The sequence below is a fragment of the Mugil cephalus genome, chromosome 13, assembly GCF_022458985.1.
Source record: "Mugil cephalus isolate CIBA_MC_2020 chromosome 13, CIBA_Mcephalus_1.1, whole genome shotgun sequence".
Taxonomy (NCBI): Eukaryota; Metazoa; Chordata; class Actinopteri; order Mugiliformes; family Mugilidae; genus Mugil; species Mugil cephalus.
This window is the reverse complement of record NC_061782.1, coordinates 21543151-21562086: the sequence shown is the minus strand read 5'-3', so window position 1 is coordinate 21562086 and position 18936 is coordinate 21543151. Positions and strand designations below refer to the sequence as shown.

At 40.3% G+C, this 18936-nt stretch overlaps 1 protein-coding gene across 3 annotated transcripts in view; it reads right to left on the bottom strand.

Moving 5' to 3' along the window:
• Positions 1-6180: 6180 nt before the first annotated feature.
• The window catches only part of LOC125019337 (WD repeat containing planar cell polarity effector), a 71890-nt gene continuing 59134 nt past the window's right edge, over positions 6181-18936 (bottom strand). For 2 of the 3 annotated variants that reach the window (XM_047604072.1, XM_047604071.1), the window contains 5 exons: positions 18630-18723; positions 12500-12605; positions 8658-8749; positions 7551-7582; positions 6183-6660 (listed from right to left, as the gene is read on the bottom strand). In XM_047604072.1, coding sequence (XP_047460028.1) covers positions 6610-6660; positions 7551-7582; positions 8658-8749; positions 12500-12605; positions 18630-18723 — 375 coding nt within the window. In that variant the 3' untranslated portion in view covers positions 6183-6609. Of the gene's footprint in view, positions 6661-7550; positions 7583-8657; positions 8750-12499; positions 12606-18629; positions 18724-18936 lie in introns of all 3 variants that reach the window. The other variant, XM_047604073.1, reaches the window with a different exon arrangement.

The following is an 18936-nucleotide window of genomic DNA, read 5'->3' as shown; positions in this document are numbered from 1 at the left end:
TCTCTCTTTATGTAAATGAATCTCGCAGCAGCTGAATAAATATCTGCCGACCGGGACATTAAACATGTTTGCGCCACGACGCGCAAACAGCGCAGCGAGTGTCCACCAACAGCGGCGGATTTGTTCGGATTTGCATCAAACAAACATTTGCGACCAATCTTAGGCGACTGTTTGAGGAGGGAGCCACAGGTCTCTCACGAGGCAGCTGCTCACCTTCAAACAACAAGTACGCGTTTCTGACAAAAGATCTGCTATTATGAGACAGCTGCATAAGAAAACAAGGCGGAAAAGAAAGTATGGGAAATTCAAAGAAACACGTTTCTATCATTAGAGAACGAACATAACCGGGAACAAATATAGGAGCAGATAAGTTATGGCCTTGTTCACACTGCCAGTGTAAAAAAATACTAAAAATATATTCAAATAGAGATGAAACAGGAAAAATATCAGTATCTACTCTGATCATTTCATTCTTGGTTTTGGTGTTACTTTGACATAAAATCTGAATATTTAGAGAATATTTCCCCAAACTTCCACAGAACTGCTTTCAAATGTTATAATGTATAATCTATATTAAGCAGAACAAAAGAGCCTAAATTAACGTTGCAATGAAGAATTACATGTTGTGGCAGGCGAGGGGAAAAGTAATAAATGTAATATTCTCTTTGGCTGTATTTTGTAATTTGTTGATTTCTTTTATGCATTTTTGCCACGACATGTCAAACTGACTTTTACCAAAGTGGGCTTCTGATTCAGTTCTAACACGTCTACATCGTATTTGTAGAAACAGTCACCAATCCTTTTTCAAAAAGGTAAAATATTAAAAAAAAATATATATATATATATATATGTAGTTTCAAATCAATGACGTAAGAAGAAAATCCACATAATCATATTCTAAACACTGCTACGGGAATCAAAATCACCTTCGATGAGTAATTCAGTCCATATCGTCTTATTCCTCCCATTGTTTTCACCTTCTTTGGAGGATTCGAGGTGAACTTAAGCATGGAAGACATTTTGAGGACAATAAATGACTGAATGGACGTGACCGGGCGCCAAAAACGTTGACAGCGACAACTCAGGAATCTGAAGGTTTTACAGTGAAATCTGCAGCAGTTTGTCGTCCAGCAGAATCCGAGTACAGTCCATCTTAATTGAGTGATATGTGATACTTAATTCTTTAGAGCAGGGCATTATTGAACCGGGGTGTGATCAGTGGTGTTTAAACCTGAGCTGAGGGTCTGATGCCTTCCTACTCTGTTCAATGGGTCGATCGATTGCACCACGTCGCCTGTTGTCAACCGTTTTGACCTTTTGGCCTCTCAACGGCTGCGGCGAACGTGTCTGAATGTGGGTGGACTGGAAACTGTTGACATTTAGCTCACACTTTGCCCAGGAAATGAACTGGAACCACGCTGGACCGCTTTTGCATGAGTGGCTGTGATTCGTATCTAGGAAAGTGAGAGAAACAGAGAGAGAGAGAGAGACAGACAGAAAAGATAAAGACAGAAACCGGACTGATCCTCCAGTGTTTGGTTTGTGAGACCTCACAGGCCTCGATAAGTCGCCGTGTGTGAGGGAGAGAGAGAGATTCGAAGGACCAGGAGATGCGCTGATAGCAGCCTGCATGCTGGGCCTGTTTTCTTGTCTTCTATTTCCATGCAGGACAGGAAAAAAACAACACTCACGCTTGTCTTTCATTGGCTGTCGACTGTCGCCAGACCTTGGCATCCTGGTGTGTTCATAGGCTGGTATGAGGAGTGAGAGGAGGATTATATTTACCTGAGAGGTTAATCTGAGGTCAACTGTACACCGACATGGGTGTAGTCCAGGCCGCCGTCTCCAGTTTCTCCGCTTTGTCAGGCAAGGCCTCGGTTTCCTTCCCTTACATCTTGTTCAGTTGAGGTCTAGACGCATAACACTGGCAGTTTTTTTTTTTTTTTCTGTCTAATGTTTTCCGGTCTGAAAAACCAATGAAGCCACAGCAACAACTTGAATTTGTCATCTGAACTCAAACAAGGTGAGAGTTCCAGTGGTTCCTACTATGCGGGGATTTCACAGCTAAGTCCAGGCGGCCAGGACAGCCGAGCCGGTGGAGTGAAAGCAGCTTAGTCACCCCTATGGCACAAGGCGCTGAGAGCATTCATGAAATTCCTCATAGGTTTGGATGCTGCAGGTTTAGATGAGCAGAGGACACAGTGTGTACAAGGAGTATGCCAGTTACCCGATACATGTTGAGAGGATTTGGTCACCTCTCTTAATGCCAGGTAGACAGCTCTGGTCACTTTGTTGGCTTAAAGTCGTAGCTGAGTGGGGTATTAAACACCTACACCAGGTTTGACTGTCTGAAATATTTAAAAACGTGAAAGGAAGAATATTTAGCTACTTAAAGAAACTGAGCTAAGTTAGCTGAAGTTACTGTGTGTGAATGCTGAAGTTTAGCTATGCTACCCACAAACTACCATACAACATGAGAAGTCATGTACACAAAATGTTTGTTGATCAAGTGGTAGCATCAGCCATAAATCATGAGGACCCTGCTGTTATCGTTCAAGGCTAACGGTTTAGCAAGTTAGCGGTCCACTTACTGTAGTGAAAGTGTAAGGCACAATGAAAAAATGAGGCCATTGGGATAATTTAACAAATTAAGAAATTAAAATTAAGACATTTAACAAAATCAAGAACTTGTGTTACCCACAAATGTCTTTACGTTTACCTTGTTCACAACTAAACACCGCATGCCCCCTCTTGTGGTGTTTACAACCTTGGAACTCGGAACTTGGAATTTTCGGAAAGTTAGTTTTTGGAAACACAGTAGATGGTGGGTTAATGATCTGTAATTTATTTATATAGATATTACACTTTTGCATTTCCTACACTAAGTTAGCCGCTGGTTAGCTTGTTGTCTCTAGAGGGCAACAGTAGCCTAGCAACAGTGTTACAACTTAGGGCTGATGTTGATGTTTGTGTATACAAAAGAAATCATTCATTTCTATACTTTCAAATGAAACAACTCCACAGTTATGCTAGCAACTAGAGAAGACATTGTGCTAAATGCTACACTTAGTAGCTAACATGCTCCCAACAAAAAGGCTAAAACGGTGCCCTGTTTGTTCGGCCTCAGATTTGACTCAATAATAGTGACCACAAAGAACCCACCTTGAATATGTATTGTTTTTACCATAGGCTACTCACTACATTAGCTAAGCTTGTTAGCATGCTAATATGCCTTAGCATTAAACACAATTCATGTCTATGGCTAAGAATATCATTAGTCCCTGTTAAAACCAAAGTAATGTACAAATGTAATATCAGAGAAATAAGGGAACCATTTAATCCTGGTAGGAACAAATGATTGAATGAATGAATGAATGAATAAATGAATAAAAACATGGATTCTTGAAAATGTCAAAATGGTTGAAAATCAACCTCATTGATTCTGGAAAGTCATTACAAAATGTACTAGCTATTTATCTAGTGTTTGGCCCAACTGCCACAACTGTAGTAGTAGCTAGCATTTGTAAACATAATTCTAAAGAGCTAACATTAAATGCAAATCACTAACACTGCATGCTAAAATGTTGCAGGTGTTTGCGATCCAAACACCCTCAAACCTCGGTGTCGTTCTTTAACAGTAGTAAATTGAATGATCAGAGCTTTTCCTCCAGCTGCTCTGAGGTCAGTGGTGCAGTCAAACACTTCCTTCCTTCTTTCTTTCTGTCTTTGAAGTATCTGATGGGAAATCAGACAAGATTAGACTGGTGGAAGCAGCCCAGTGCTGACTTTGTCTCTGTTTACTCTCTTCATTTCTGACTTGAAGATGATTGTTGCTTTTTTTTTTCTTTTTCAGAACCCAACTTCCTCGCAAACCAGTTGCATCACAGAAAAGAGGGAGGGATTAGAAAGGTATTTGAAGAGTATTATCTCATCTGGAAAGGATGCCGCAGACCCTCGTCCCAAGTCAAAACTTGTCTTTTCCCCTGCAGCCCTCTAGACCTGGGACAGCTTAATGGAGGCCTTTTGGCCTGCAGACTTCGGTGTTTCCCTCTAAGGAGGTCGTCTCCATGTGTCAACAGATTGCTGTCTGACGAGTTATCGTCTCATTTCCTTTTTCAATAAATTCTTCAGTGACAAATTTGTACTAAACACCAAATGAAAATAATTGAAATTCTATACCCTGTGTGTGACCTTTGACCTTTAAACAGAAATCATCACAGACGTTTACCTTAGTAAGGACAATAATTCCCTTTTATAAACACAATAAATCAGAGTACACGAAATGTATTTGTGATTCCACAGAGCTCACTGCTGTGTCTGTAAGAACAAAGATCAATATTGCAAAAGATTATTGAAGTTTTACCACTTACATTTGCCATAAAATGGACATAAAGTAACAAAATGTAGCTTTGTTACATCTCTAAATATGTGGAGCAAATATAGAGAAAAATAAATGTGAAGTTTGTTTGTTCTATGTTATTTATATTTTTTAAAAAATAGCATTTTTCCATGTATAGATGACTGTATGTACAAGTATAATAAACAGCCGGCTAAAATGTAGTATTTAATTAGGTTTTGCGTCTCTAGTAGTAGGTACCAAACTCCATTAGAAATTCTCATCAAATTGGTCAGAATTAGAAAGTATCAGTCTGAAAAATCAATGTTAAGAAGCATTATTAAAGAAGGAGGACATCAGGCTTAAGATGAAGAATATATATATATTTTGTCTTTAAGACGTTAAATACAGATGCGCTATACACTATAATTAAGTCAGTTCCTTGTTGAAATTATCGCAGTGTGCTCCTTATGCAAAGTACATCTCATTCACTGACTCAAAACACTATTCTGTAATTTTTCCGGGGAATTAAATCCTTCCACAAAAAACCCTCATTTGTGAGTAAATTTGTCTCTTTGATGGCTTTAATGGTCCAGACACATTCGTCAAATATGTTTTAGGGATTTGACTCATGGAGGCCAGAAACAAAACTGTAAATCATACGACCTCGGCCCTGAGGGGAGAACGGGATCAGTCCAATCAGAGCCATCATTAGATGTGATAAGGCCTCGGCTGAAACACTGCACAGCTGTTGCACAGAGGAGAGAGGGGGGGAAAAAGAAAAAAGAAAAAAAGGCAGATAACCTGGATAATAGCAAGTGCTGGAGGCTTGATTCAATTCCAAATGTTAACAAGGCCGTTTCACAGCTCCAGCGCGCCGCGCAGTATGTTAATACCACTAATAAGCCTATCTCTGCGAGTCATCTTGGATGGCAAAGATTTGAGTGTGAGGCGGTGTTCTACAATAAAGCTGCTGGCCACATTTTAAATGAAGCATAACTATTTAGGATTTCACAAAGCTGACATAATTGCTTAAAGGGTAACTGAGGAGAGCATTTGGTCTCCTACTTTGTTTTCTGTATTATGAAATTTCATTTGTGTTGTGAGATTTCACTGTTTGCATGTCAAATAGGCGACTGTGTAGGCCATCCGAGGGATGGGAGGAACTCGTGCTCGCCTGTTAAGCAATTTTGCAGCTTTTATTCGAGCTGTCAAGTCAAACAATCGAGAGATAATGCAGCCTTGGTTTGTAAATTATGAACGTGTCAAGAGATTCACTAAAGGCAACGACAGATGCCACTTATCTGCGGCAGCCTCTGCAGTGTGACTGTATCATCAGAAGGGAAACATAACATTTTGATGTTTACATAAGAGAAGTATTAGTATCAGTCAGAAATGTAATTCCTTTCACCCATCCCTCTCGCAGGGGATTGACTCCCCAAAAAACATACAATAATATTTTTTTAAAAGCTAACAAAACAACAACAACGGCAAAAAAATGAGCAGAAAAGCATCCTCGCTGATCTTCTGTCCATTTCCAACATCGCTTCTTGTATATTTTTTGGTGGAAATCCTCTTAGAATGCAAAGTAAATAGATTACGATACAGTGAGGGATTAGGGCTCGCGCGGCGCTGTCAGATTAGTCGGTGAGCGCAGCGCGTCGACAGCTCTGACACGACTATGGCTGCTGTTCAGGAAAGGGGCTCCGCGCGATGCTTTAAAGTCGCTGGTTGGCTCCTGTTCATGAATAAAACTGTGGCCCGTAATCTCAGCCAACACACACACACACACACACACACACACACACACACACACACACACACACACACACACACACACACACACACACACACACACACGTAGTACTCACACATGCAGAGGAAGCCTGCAACATCCAATATCAGCTATGATGGAAGTATAATAGAAGTCTTTATTTTTTTCAGGCTGATTAATGGCACGGTTTAAAAACATTTTCTGTCATGTTTTTAAAGGATGAACCTGGTGTAACTGTTTTCTTTTTCAGGTTTAGACAGAAAATAACCTGAATTGGTTTAAATTGACAGATATAATATGACAGGTCTGACAAAATAAAGGCTTTTGGTTCAGAAAACAGTGCTTTTCAGCAGAGTGTGTACAATAACATCCTTAGATCCTTCAGATCCTACAGATAATATCTCAGGTACTACTTTGTGTGAGCTTGTTATTGGTGAGATGCCTTTCTCCAGTCTCCCGTTGGGATTAATAAAGACTTATCTCGTGTTCGTTAGTGCTTTCAAACCATTCCTAAATGAACCACCCGAAGCGTCCCGGGGTCTTCATCATCCTGTGAGAGAATAAAGAGCATTTATAAACCTAAATAATATAAAAATATAAAAGACAACACGTGGAGTTAGAGTCAATTAATCCCACGATTCATTTCTAAATTAATCAATCATCTGTTCTGAAAAGAACAAAGTGATGTTGTTAAATTACTTGTTTTGCTCAACAGATCAACAGTTCAAAACAAAAAGATATTTCATCCGTTATCACATGAATGAAAAAACAGCAGTGATTCCTCATATTGGAGAAGCAGCAAATTAAATGTCTTATCTAATCAATAAATCACTGCATGCAATAATACAACACGGAGCTTTAGTTTACTTCTGACTTGTCATCACAGTTTATAGGTGGTTCATTTGTGTAAAAAGAGCTGAGGTAACAGTGAGACTCTGACCTCACTTTTCTTTCATAAGCCACATTTTAACATTTTATTATGTAGCTGCAAGCGGACGTGTTATTACATTCAGAAACTACTGACTATATAAACACTTTATTAGGTCTTTATTAACTGTTCTCACTAACTCAACCACTGCTCTACCATTAAAACACATTTAAAAGGCTGCTAATGTTTATTTTGTGGGTTTATTTCATAGGGTGTGTGTGTGTATCTAGGGCGTGTGTGTGTGTATACATATATATATATATCATCAGTTTTAATGGAATGCATTAAAAGAAAAGAAGAATTCAGTGCCTAAGTATTGGCCTTAAATGTGTGTATAGTATGTTTTTAAATATATCATTTTTTTAATTGTTAAACATTGGAGAGTAAACTGTATCCAAATAAACACATTTTGTGAAGCATTTTGTTGTATAGTTTTATAATATTGCATTTACATTAACAGACTATTGACAGTCAGTTCTAAATTTGTTTTTCATTTGAGTCAGTCAACTTACATTCCCTCCATCTGTGTCGCCTCCTCTGCTTCCTGCACAACAAAATGTTTGAGGTTAGACGATCATGTAAACCAGCCGTGACACTAACTTTACACGTGCATAATCACACACACACACACACGCACGCACGCACAAGCGTCAGCCCTACAGCTCATAAACACACGCGGCTGAATGCGTGAACAGGTTACATGCTCACTCAGTAGGTTGGACACGTCTGTGTTTTTAACACATGTAAAGCGTTGTCACTCATGGTGATCTCTGTGACTCTGAGCCTTGCGTTAATAAGGTTATGATTGACATTAAAACCCCGGCGTGCTTATACAGATATTTAAAACGGGGATGCAAATTCCCTCCAATAGCCTACAGTCTGGATTATGAAATGACAGAGCGATTTGGTGAGAAGACAATTGCTAATCACCTGAAAAATGGAATTATTAAAATGGAGAGAGCAGGAAAGAGGAGAAGAGGAAGCAAAGAAAAAAAAAGACGAAGTGATGTTTTCTTAATGGGTGCTTTTCCTAAATGACCAGTTAGTCATCTCAGACATCTGAGACAGAGAGAGCAGAGCACTCAGGCTACGTTTAGAGAATAAAACAGGCTGAATGTCGCCGGAGAATTGCTGCAGGGCTTAAAACGCAGCCATGAAACTGACAAGCTGAACATTATTAGCTGTGACTTATTGTAATGGGCTGACTCTCTCTATCAGCTGTTTAGCAGAGAACACATTTGTTGCCTTGCAGGCAGTTTTGGAGAATTAACAGTAACATGGAGGCTGAGTTTATTTAAAGTGAAAAAAGTAAACAACATATGGTTTGTTCTGAAACTGGACACCGTGTTTTGTCATGAAATGTGGACAAGAAACACTAAATTAAACAAAGATATAGATATAAAGTAGTTTTTCTAAAAGACAGGGGGGGAGTTGAGGTTGTTTCAGTTTAAACCCCAGACTCTACAAGGCCAATTGTCCTTCAGCTTAGTTCACAGACATATCTTCAACTACACATGAAAAGTCTTCACCGCCACATTTCTTTAAAGACTGGTCAGTAATCTCCAAGTTAACTGTTGCTTTCTGATAATCACGTGATTCTTTAGCTTCTGTTGACACACCTGTTTGCCTTAGAGTCCTGAGCACATCTGGGCTGACGGTCACCTCTATGGTCTCCCCTCGTGGTCTCATTTGATTGACTCTTCCATCAGCACTTAACAAGTAAAAGAGAAAAGAGAGAGCTGAATGACACATTTGTATAAGACATAAAAGGTGAGGACAGTTCATAAAACACAGCACAGAATAGATGATAATGAGGTGAGCTAAAACACTGTAACCACCAACACTTTTTACTCTGTTTTGTCTGAAACAGACTCTGAAGCGTCCCCACAGAACCAGCACCAGAAACTGTTTCTTTAGAGTTTGTGAAGTTGTTCGATCAGATTTGTTCTACACATGTCACCATTTGATGTCCCTTCCTAAAACCACTGCCAGATTGGGAGCACCAACTGGGCCTTTTTCTCTCCTGTCTAGTAATTGCTCAGGTCTTCACTGACCAAAAGCTTCTAACATGATGACCACAAGAACCAACTGCTAATATTATACATCTAGTTCTGTAAATCCCATATATCACTGCAATGACTTGGCTCATAAGATTATTTGAAGTGTAACAATTGTACATTAAAATTAAAACTAACTGATGCATCTAGTTTCTACTTTGGTTTTAAGAGATGTCATTTACCATGAGTACATTTTAACAGCGCATGGACATAGTGGGCACACATACATGATACACCACTCTGTGTTGTATTGGGGTTATTGTGAACAGAGATTTTGGCCTAAATCCCGGTTTACCTGTCGTTCATCTCATTGTAGCTGACGTGTGCTGGGGGACGTCCCAGGCTCTGTTTGTCAACACTTCTGTATATTTCCCACCTCAAATGGTTACAAGTAAATAAAGTACACTTTCTTTGATAGTTTTCTATGCAACAAAACCTAAAGTGTTTCCTCTTTAATCAACAACCAGAATACTACAGCATTCGATACTCTTTCTCTCTTTAACTCTCCATGTTAACAGTTGCTGGTGTTTCAATTCATTTTTTTTATGACTTGTCTACGTTCCACGATCCCCATCAAGGAGCTGCAAATATTTTTGTCTTTTGTGGTAACTGTGGCATAGTTTTGTATATGCAAATAACTGATTACTAATCAGTGGTCATTACACTGATTTAGTAGGAAACTTTTAAAGATAGGTAACCTCATTGTTGTTCATTGTGTTGTTTTAATAAACAATCATGACCCTGATGAAAGCCTAATAATAATACTACAAGTGCTGCTGTAGTCTTTACCTTTGCTAAAAGATTCTGGATGTGAATTTAAACTAAATAAAAATTATAACAGACAATTGAATTAAAATATATAGTTGCGCCCTGTTGTCTTGACTAGCATCAAATTAACTTTGGCTTGGAGAAAAAAGAAAACAGCCCCCATCCTCTGTAGTCCACAAGCAGAGGACTACGTGATGAGCGAGAGAGGCCAGCAGCCATCAAAGGAACGTTGGGACGCTTCCCAGATTCCCGTCTTGTTCTCTCTCTCACTTCTCGTCGAACAGAGTCGGATTTGGGGAATGCGCGAATCTGCGAGGAGCCACCAAACTGCCATTGTGCCTGGCCCTCCCTCTCTTCCTCTGCTCTTTTCTCAGCGAGCCAAACGGGAAAACGCCCGCGCTATAATGCCTCCCCTACTCCATCTCGGCTAAGCTGGCATTGGCTTCACATGAGAAACAATGAAACTTCATCGGAGACCAGATTACAAAGAGGGGGTTCGATATAAAAATTGTTCTAAAGGAGGGGGGAATTGTGCAATAAAAAAGGCAGAGGCTTTGTCTCTTCCTCTCTGCGGCCATTATCTTTGGGGAGGTTTGGGGGATCTGCTTTCTTAGCCTTTGTCAGCGGTGCAGGAGAAGACCTGAGGTAGTACGACCGGGCTTTTGGCTGCCAAATCGCCCTAACCCTCTTTAGCAATCTTTTTTTCCCTCCTCTCGTTCCTTTTACTGTTTTTAAAAAGAGCTTAGGACACAGCATCTCTGTCTCTTACCCTCTCTCTCTCTCTCTCTGGACCCAGCTTGTTTAAATTGGCCGATAGGAAGGGATTTGGGATGGATGGAGGGGGCTTAACGCAGAGTGGAGGGGTTGGAGGTGGGGGAGTGCAGAGAGTCATCAGTGTTACAGTCAAACAGCCATGAAAAGCCTATGAGGATGAAAAGAACAAGCGCGCCTTTTTATCTAATGCACACAAATCCCATATAAATACTCCAATATGTTAGTTGGGGTATGACAAGCAATGCCCCACCGTCACTTTCCCCCCAACCACAATAATAGAGACGTGGATGGCTATATTTGTGTGTGTGAGCTTTCAATGTGTCTTTAGTCACACTCCTTCGACACGTCATTCATGTAGACGATTGTGTTGAACAATCACTCTGAAACAGTGGGTTTGGTCGGAGACTGAACCGTGGTGAAAACGGACTCGAGTGGTGTTTTTAAACGTTGCTCCCTGGGTTCAACCCCGACATCGCTGGAAGCGTAAGACCCGGAACTGATGTGGTTTTGACATTTGAAATGTCAATGCGAAGGCTTTCAGGCTGTCGCTGGGTCATTTGGCCAAAGATGCTCTCATTCAATTCTTATAAAAACAATGGCGAGTCGCTGCGGGAGAGGACATGCACCAGTACCACTGAAGCCTCTGCACAGTAATGTGTCTGGAGCCCTTATTTGTGGTGAGATGACTTTTTATTTAGTGTGGCTATAATCTATGCTTTCATAATAAAAACTTGGCAAATGATAACATGTGGGAGCGTCTGTAGCGTTTTTTCTGTTGGATACACAAATGTATGGTTTTGGTAAATTCAAAAAATGGCGACTGAATTTGTTTTTGAGTTTTTTTCACCATCATCTAAAAAGTTTCTTCAGTTCTAAATGAGTGGTGGGGCGTTCAGGTGTTTATGGGTGGTGCACATCTAAAACTGGACCACTGATGTCCCTTCATATGTTGTCATTTGCCAAGTTACTACAATAAAAGCACTGATTACAGCCACGTCACTACCAATAAGACCTGCAGACACGTCAATGTGCAGAGACATCAGTGATACTCACATCTGCCCTCTACCGCAGAGACTATTTTATGTTAACTGTAAGAGAGGATCTTTGACCAAATGACTGAGCCATAGCCTGAAAGTCTTTGCATTGATTATGCGAGTTTCAGCTTTGTTCTTTTGGATATTCTATAATGATAACATGGATGACAGGGAACCTCCACAGACTTAATCATTAATGGTCAGAGACTCACAATGTGGAAAATAAGTCACATAAAAAGACTATTAACTCGTTTCCACCAAATCCTTTCTGGTTCTTGAACCTGTTTCTTTCAGGATTCTTGAAAGCTTGCTGCTATTGCGAGAACTGGTTTCTATCAGGTGTGAGCAGAACCACTGTAATCAACACCCTTTAAAATATGATCATGACTACTGATGTTATCATGGTTCATGCTCCAAACGATTTCAAATGAGGAGCATAAACAGTAATAGAACCTGTTATATGTTAGTGGCAATGTTACAAAAGTGTCATTTCTCAGGGACAAAAAGGACAGAAAAGGTTACAAAATAGTGAGGGAACATAGTGGATTTATAATCTAAGTGCTATACTTTTTCAGGAGTTGGCAAAAACACAGGTAGAAGAAAGCTGATACTGAACTTACTTCACGACAAACAAACCTTAGCTGCCGGATATGTAAATAAGTAAATGTTTAAACTTAAAATGTCAGTGGCGTGTTCACACAACCTTTTACCATAACTCTATTACTGCAGGTATAAAGTGTACAGTAACGTGAAAACACACACACACACACACACACACACACACACACACACACACACACACACACACACACAGTACAGTTGACTCACTGTCTTGTGCAGGTGTTCAGGTGCGAAGTGGCACTTTGGTTACACTCTGTTCGTTGGTCGCTGAAGCTGGATCCGTGCACATTGTTTCGGCCTCTGAGAAGATCTTCTAGGATACAAACACACACACACACACACACACACACACACACACGAAGACAAGGATTAGAAAGAGTTTTAATTTATTTAATGGAAAATGGAGAAAAAGAATGACTGACGTGGTGGCACTGTTTCTACTTATGGTCTCTGTAAAGCAGTAGTTTTAGCAGTAAAGTCTTCATTACTTAACCATTTCCATCTGAATCCATAACTCTCTAACCTCTCACATTCAATAATCATGTAACATACATCAGATATATCTTTCACTCGTTTGTATCATGATTAGATGCAACATCTTGTTCCTCCTGGTCCTTTCTCCTCCTACTCTCGTCTCTTCCCTCATTTTTTCTGTCTCCACCTGGTTGCCCTCATGCAGATGTGTCGCCCCATATGAGACGAGTTCTGCTCACTTTCTTAGTTCTTGCCCTGGAGGTTTCAGATCCTGGGTTCTGTAAAGGTTTGTACCGTTATTAATGCTACATTAATAAAACTGAATTGAAAACAGACGGACAAGCAAAGAGAATTCCCCGTTCTCCCTTCTGCTTTAATTGGGTCAGCGGCTGCACACGCCATTCCAACTAAAATATAAGCCACTATTATTTAGAAGTAGAAAAAGAAAGTCAACATAGCAGCATAGAACCACCACAGCCGATAAGCATTTTAGCAGTATAATTACAGACTGATGCTGACACACCAGCACACACACATAAATTCTTTGATGATGTGGAGTATTCCAAGCTTAAGTCTGTTACTTTTCTCTATTGCATTATTGGCACCTTTTAGAATAATGTGCAGATATTTTGTCTAATCTCTAATATATTTCAAAGTCTTGAAGAACAATCTCCTCCATCACACCTTGACCTGCTTGTTTCCTTTGCTAAAGTTTCTGAATTGAGACAAGAAGTCAAACAGTAATGGAGGATGAGTGAGCGAGGCAGCCAACAGAGCGCAGAACAGAAACAAACAAACACCACGTTCTGTTCCAACACATACCGGAGCTAACAGGCTTTCACCAAAACGACCAAGAAAAGAGGCAGAGGAGGAGGAGAAGTGGATCTTCAGATAAAGCTCTTGTCTCTCTTCCCATTGAAAGGCCCCACAGTCACATCAGCCTTTGTAAGGGGGAGACAGAATGATCGGGAAAACCAACTTGGCTTCTCCTCTTGGCAAAACGCTACTCAAAGGGAAAAGAGATAGAGAGGAAGAGAAAGAGAGCTTCCCTCGCACTTGTTCGCTACTCTGCCTCTCACAATGCCGTATCTATCCAAATCAGCACACTTGTCAGCCAGACAGCTATAAGCGATTTCCAATGCCGTTATAAAAGGGACCATTTCTAAGCTGAAATGTGTGTTCTCTATTGTGCGTACAAGCGACAGCAGAATCTCTGTTCATCTGGATTTACAACAGCTACACAGAAATATGAGGAGAAATGCATAGAAATTTGATTCCAAGCCTAAGACTGACATCCACCTCAAACAGCCACTCGCTTCGGTATTGAGTCATTTTTATTTTAAGAAAACAAGTGAAAAATCAGCCAAACAATAGCATGAGATGTGTCGGTCTTTCCAGTGTTTATTCTTTCAAATGCAAATCACCCCCTTTGTACTTTTTATTTTAAAATGAAATGAAATATCTCAGGGTGGCAAAGGCCTAGACGAGCGGTTTTTACTCCCGCCTTTTTATTTCCTGTCTTTTCAGTTAGGTAAGTGCAGTAAAAAAGTGGTTTAATTTATGGTTTAACTCACGGGAACGGTTTAAAGGCTAAATCCAGCCAAGAGATGATAGTTGGGAGATCTCACATTCACAGACAAATAAACAGAAGTACAGTCTCGAGTTTAATATTCCATAATAACAACAAATTTGTCTATTCATGTTCTCTTCCCAAGTTAAGCTACATCTTTTGTCTCTCTATGTGTGTTTAAATGCCAAACACAAAGATAATTTTATTCATCTGTCAAACTAAATCCACTTAAAGAATATGTAAATGCCCTGAGTGAACATTTTAATTCATACTGTTTGCATGTACCAATACAAAGGAAAATTTTCTGTGTGATCACTGCTTTTTTGTCTCTTGATCAAGGCTTTTACTCCCTTCACCTCCAAAAGAACTGGTCAGTGGATGAGTTCTTTGTTACCCAGAGAGACAGACCAACTTCCCGCGGCTACAAAATGTTTGTGATTAGGGTTGGAAAGTCTGGACTCTCTGAAAACAAATAATTGTCCGGCAAAGATCTGCTGAGCCAATCACATCGTTTGGGCTTTATGTAGCGATGGACAAAAGAGTAACTGTGATGAGATGAATTTGTGTTTCGCCGTAGAAATGTCCAGTTGCAAAAGTGTGGAAATCTCTGTGTAAGGGCAAAAAGACATTTTTTTTTCCCATTCTTCAGTCCATCTTCTGCCATATACACACATTAGGGATGTGCAGGTTGAACCAGCAACAGGATACATAATCTCTCCAGGGTGCTTTCCTTCTTTCCTTAGGACAGTTGGCCTCCACAGGCTCTTTTCAGAGTCTCTACTCAGAGCTCCCACGTGTATCTAAACTCCTCCACCTCTGATTTAAGCTGGAATTAGGCTTCACAGAAAATGCAAGTAACTCTTAGGGAAGGGTGTTATGGTTAACAGTGGAGCCAACATGCACGCCTGTAAAGTGAATTGTGTTTTACGCCAACTCTTGTCTGGAGGTGGGTTTGTAACAGAACAGGAAATAAAAGCAGATGATATACGAGTAAAAGCATAAAAGAGACTCAAAAGTCTCTCTCAGAGAAGCTTATATGAGCCTTTAAACAGGGCCATTTTGCAATACAAACATCAGCTAATAAGTGTAGCACCTAGTGCAAAAGCAGAAAGTAGAGGCATTACCATGGGTAAAGTAGAATGGTCGTAATGTGGGATAAATGAGGAATAATTCAGCTATTCAGTGGTAGTGTTGACAAGAGAGAAGCAGGTCAACTATCAGCAGTACTGTTGTTATTAGTCTATTATTCTGGACTTGAAATAGTATGAAACTGCAGGAAAATCAAACCCAGTATCGTGGTAAAAAAATACTTTTGCATCAAATTCGGGGTCGGATTTCATTGTCTGCTTTAAATGACCAATACCGTGTGCTTTCAAATTTCTCTTTAACAGCTGTTTACCAAAAATGGACCATTTGTGTAATGTCTATCATGAACTGCTCCTTGGTTCACGCCCAACAGTACACATATTTACACAACCATGTACAGTATGTCTCAGAGGGCCAGGCTGAACTTGATCTGCACTGTGTGACTACAACTGAGAACAAACTAATTTTAGCCCCTTGTGTGTGTTCAACCTGAATTTCTGACAGTTCAGGACATTAGCTGCACCGTGGGAACATGTGTCTGCAACGCATGTGAAAGGCTTTGTTTGCAGAGGGACTCACACGTGGACTCCCAATTTTATGCGCGCATGCAGCAACGGCTGCGGGTTTGGACTGAATTCTGTCTTCTAAACATTACACATTTGCATCGGCACAACATGATCGACCAAGAACAAATATTTATCAGAGAACAAATACTATTTGTGTTGGCACCTCACCCCACACTAAACTTCAAATTGGCGCAGCCCCTTTTTCATGAACACGTGTGTGCTGCTGATGTGAGGGTGTGTGACGACCATGCCAGAGGCTGTGTAGGTGCGTGTGTGTGTCTGTAAAACGAGACACTTGTTCACTAGAGCTCTCTGCTTGAAGCAAGCCGCACATTATTCATGACCTGGCTTTTCTGCCCTGTTAAAAGGCTCTGTCCGAACACTGACACACAAATGTGCAGAATGCACACATGGATGTACACACTCAAATGTACTCATAGACACCGACACACGGCGTAAGTATCCTCCAGTGTGTGTTTCAGCGAATTTAAGTATTGGATCAAAATATTAAAGAACTCCATCAGCGTTAGAGCAGAGTTTTAAAAATGTTCAATTCAAATCAATCTGGATTTGAAAGATTCATAAAATCTCCTGACTGGTTGCCTGCAGCCTTTCATTAGAAATCTTTCTGTGGTCTCATAAGAGTGTTTTCAAGAAAAATTTTTGTAAAATTATTTTCAAACTGAAATATCTCAGCGCTAATCAGTACGTCCAAATTATGTTTTAATACTTCAATATAGTCAGCATAACTATAAGACAGTATATTATATTTGTAAGTGGTGTACTTATAACTTAGCTTCCAGACAAAATACATCAGCCAAAACCAGCAACCTGTGAAGTGAATAACACTGATATGTTTATTACCACGTAGTGTTCTCCTAAGAAACCTGGGTCCTGACATTTATGTGGACACTTTGATTCGTACCACCACCTGCACATTGCTGCAGAACAAATGCACATCTATGGCAATGGCAAGAAGGGTGTCCCTAATATCCTGGTGGCATTAAGCTGTTTGTGTGGACCCGTCCATCCACGTGGTCCAGGCTTCTTCCACTGCTCTGTGGTTCTGTTCTGATGCTCACATGCCCATGCACCTCTTTTACTTTCAATTTTAAACGGGTACCGATCGCTACAGACCAGGAACATTTAACATGTCCCACCTACACAGGCTCCAGGCGCCATGAGAGCGAGAGAATCAGTTTCTTCTTGTCTGTTCTCATAATCTAATGACACATTAAATAAAGAACCAGAGCTCCTGAAAATATTCACAGTGTTGGACATAATAGTCTAATTGAACAGGTTGTCAGATATCACCAGAGATCGTCTTTTTTAATCTAATGTCTGCAATAGAGCATAAACAGACTTTGTTTCCAATAGCCTTCAACTGCGAGCAGAAGTTAAGAGATGGGACCAAGAAATTAAAAGAAGGGCGCTCAATAATGGTGCATTGATTCATTTTAATATATTTCTTTGTTTGGTTCACTTATTTAAAATCTTTAATCATTTACACCTTCTTTCCACCCATCCTTCCCTCTTTCCCTGCTGTCATTCCTCTTTTTTTCTTCCTCTCCTGTGTCCCTTACCTCCTTCTTCCTCTGCAGAGCTGTTGTCCAAGGATAGGACATGCTGCAGGTGATGGAGGTAAATCATCGAGGACATAATTAAGAGGCTTATGAGGAGCAGTGTGCATCACATTAGGAATGATAATAAAAAAAAAAATACAGCACGCAGTTACACAAACGCTCATTTTCATTCGTAGACAAACACACAGACGCTTCAGCCTCAGGGGTTTGACCTTATACAGTGGAGTTAAATACTTCTCTGGCTTCATTTGGTTGTCTTTGAGTACACACACACACACACCTACAAATACACACATATTCACACGCATAAACTGCCTTCTGGTGTGTTTTAAGCACCAATGAAGGACTCATTCGACATGTTCATCTAGTTCCCTCACAGATGTGAATGTTTTCTGCTCACCCGTTGGCCCTTGAAGCCTTGGTAAGGACTGTGCGTGTGTGTGTGTGTGTGTTTGTGGGTGTGTGTGTAATCAGGAACTCGGCTTGATCCCCTCTGGTATGTGCTTTCGGGAGTGTTTGTCAAAGGGCAGCAGAACAGTCTGAAAAAAAATGGGCCTTCGCTGGTTTCTCAAAATAAAAAACAACAACTTTGATGTGATGAAGTTTATTAGCGTTTTACTTTAATTTAATTTACATTATTTATTCAGTTTTGGGGAAAAGCACAGTTAATCTTGAAGAATCTGAATCAAAAAATTGCGAGGTGAACCCTTAATTTTCCCTCCTGGAAGCACAGATATTGAGATTATGAAAAGGTTGAAGTCACTTCATGCTTAATTGTAGGAAAATGTGTCGAATTATCTCGCTTTCTGAATCAATACTATAGTTAAACCAACACGTTATGCAAGTTTTACATGGATATTTCTGTCAAACATGATCTGATTTAATCCTCCTCAGTGCTATTAAACGAAGGTTAGAGCCTGAGAAAATACCACCATTAGATGTGAGAAAAGTGGGTAGTTGCTGAGGTTATCAGGCCTCCCGTTTCAGATGTGAGGGGAAAATAACGAATTGCATTTGGTGTCTTTTTGGTTGCACACACGCAATGATTATTTTCTTACCTGCGACGGCCTGGGCCTCGATTTCATTAGCTTTCCTCTTGGCCACGTCCGCGAGCACCACCTCGCCCTTATCACTGGCAACATAATGGAGGTCCTTTGAAGGTAATGCAAGAGAGAAAGAAACGTGAACGTTAATCTAAAATGAATCTAGGCTCAGATGACAATAGGTTTTTTTTTTTTTTTTTTTTGGAGGGGTGGGAGAGCGGTATTTTGGCGGGAGAAGGAAGAAACAGATGAAATGACAGAAAAAAATGAGCCGTTTGAAGCCTGACATCAGAAAGAGCACCGGTTTGGATGAAATGCTGGT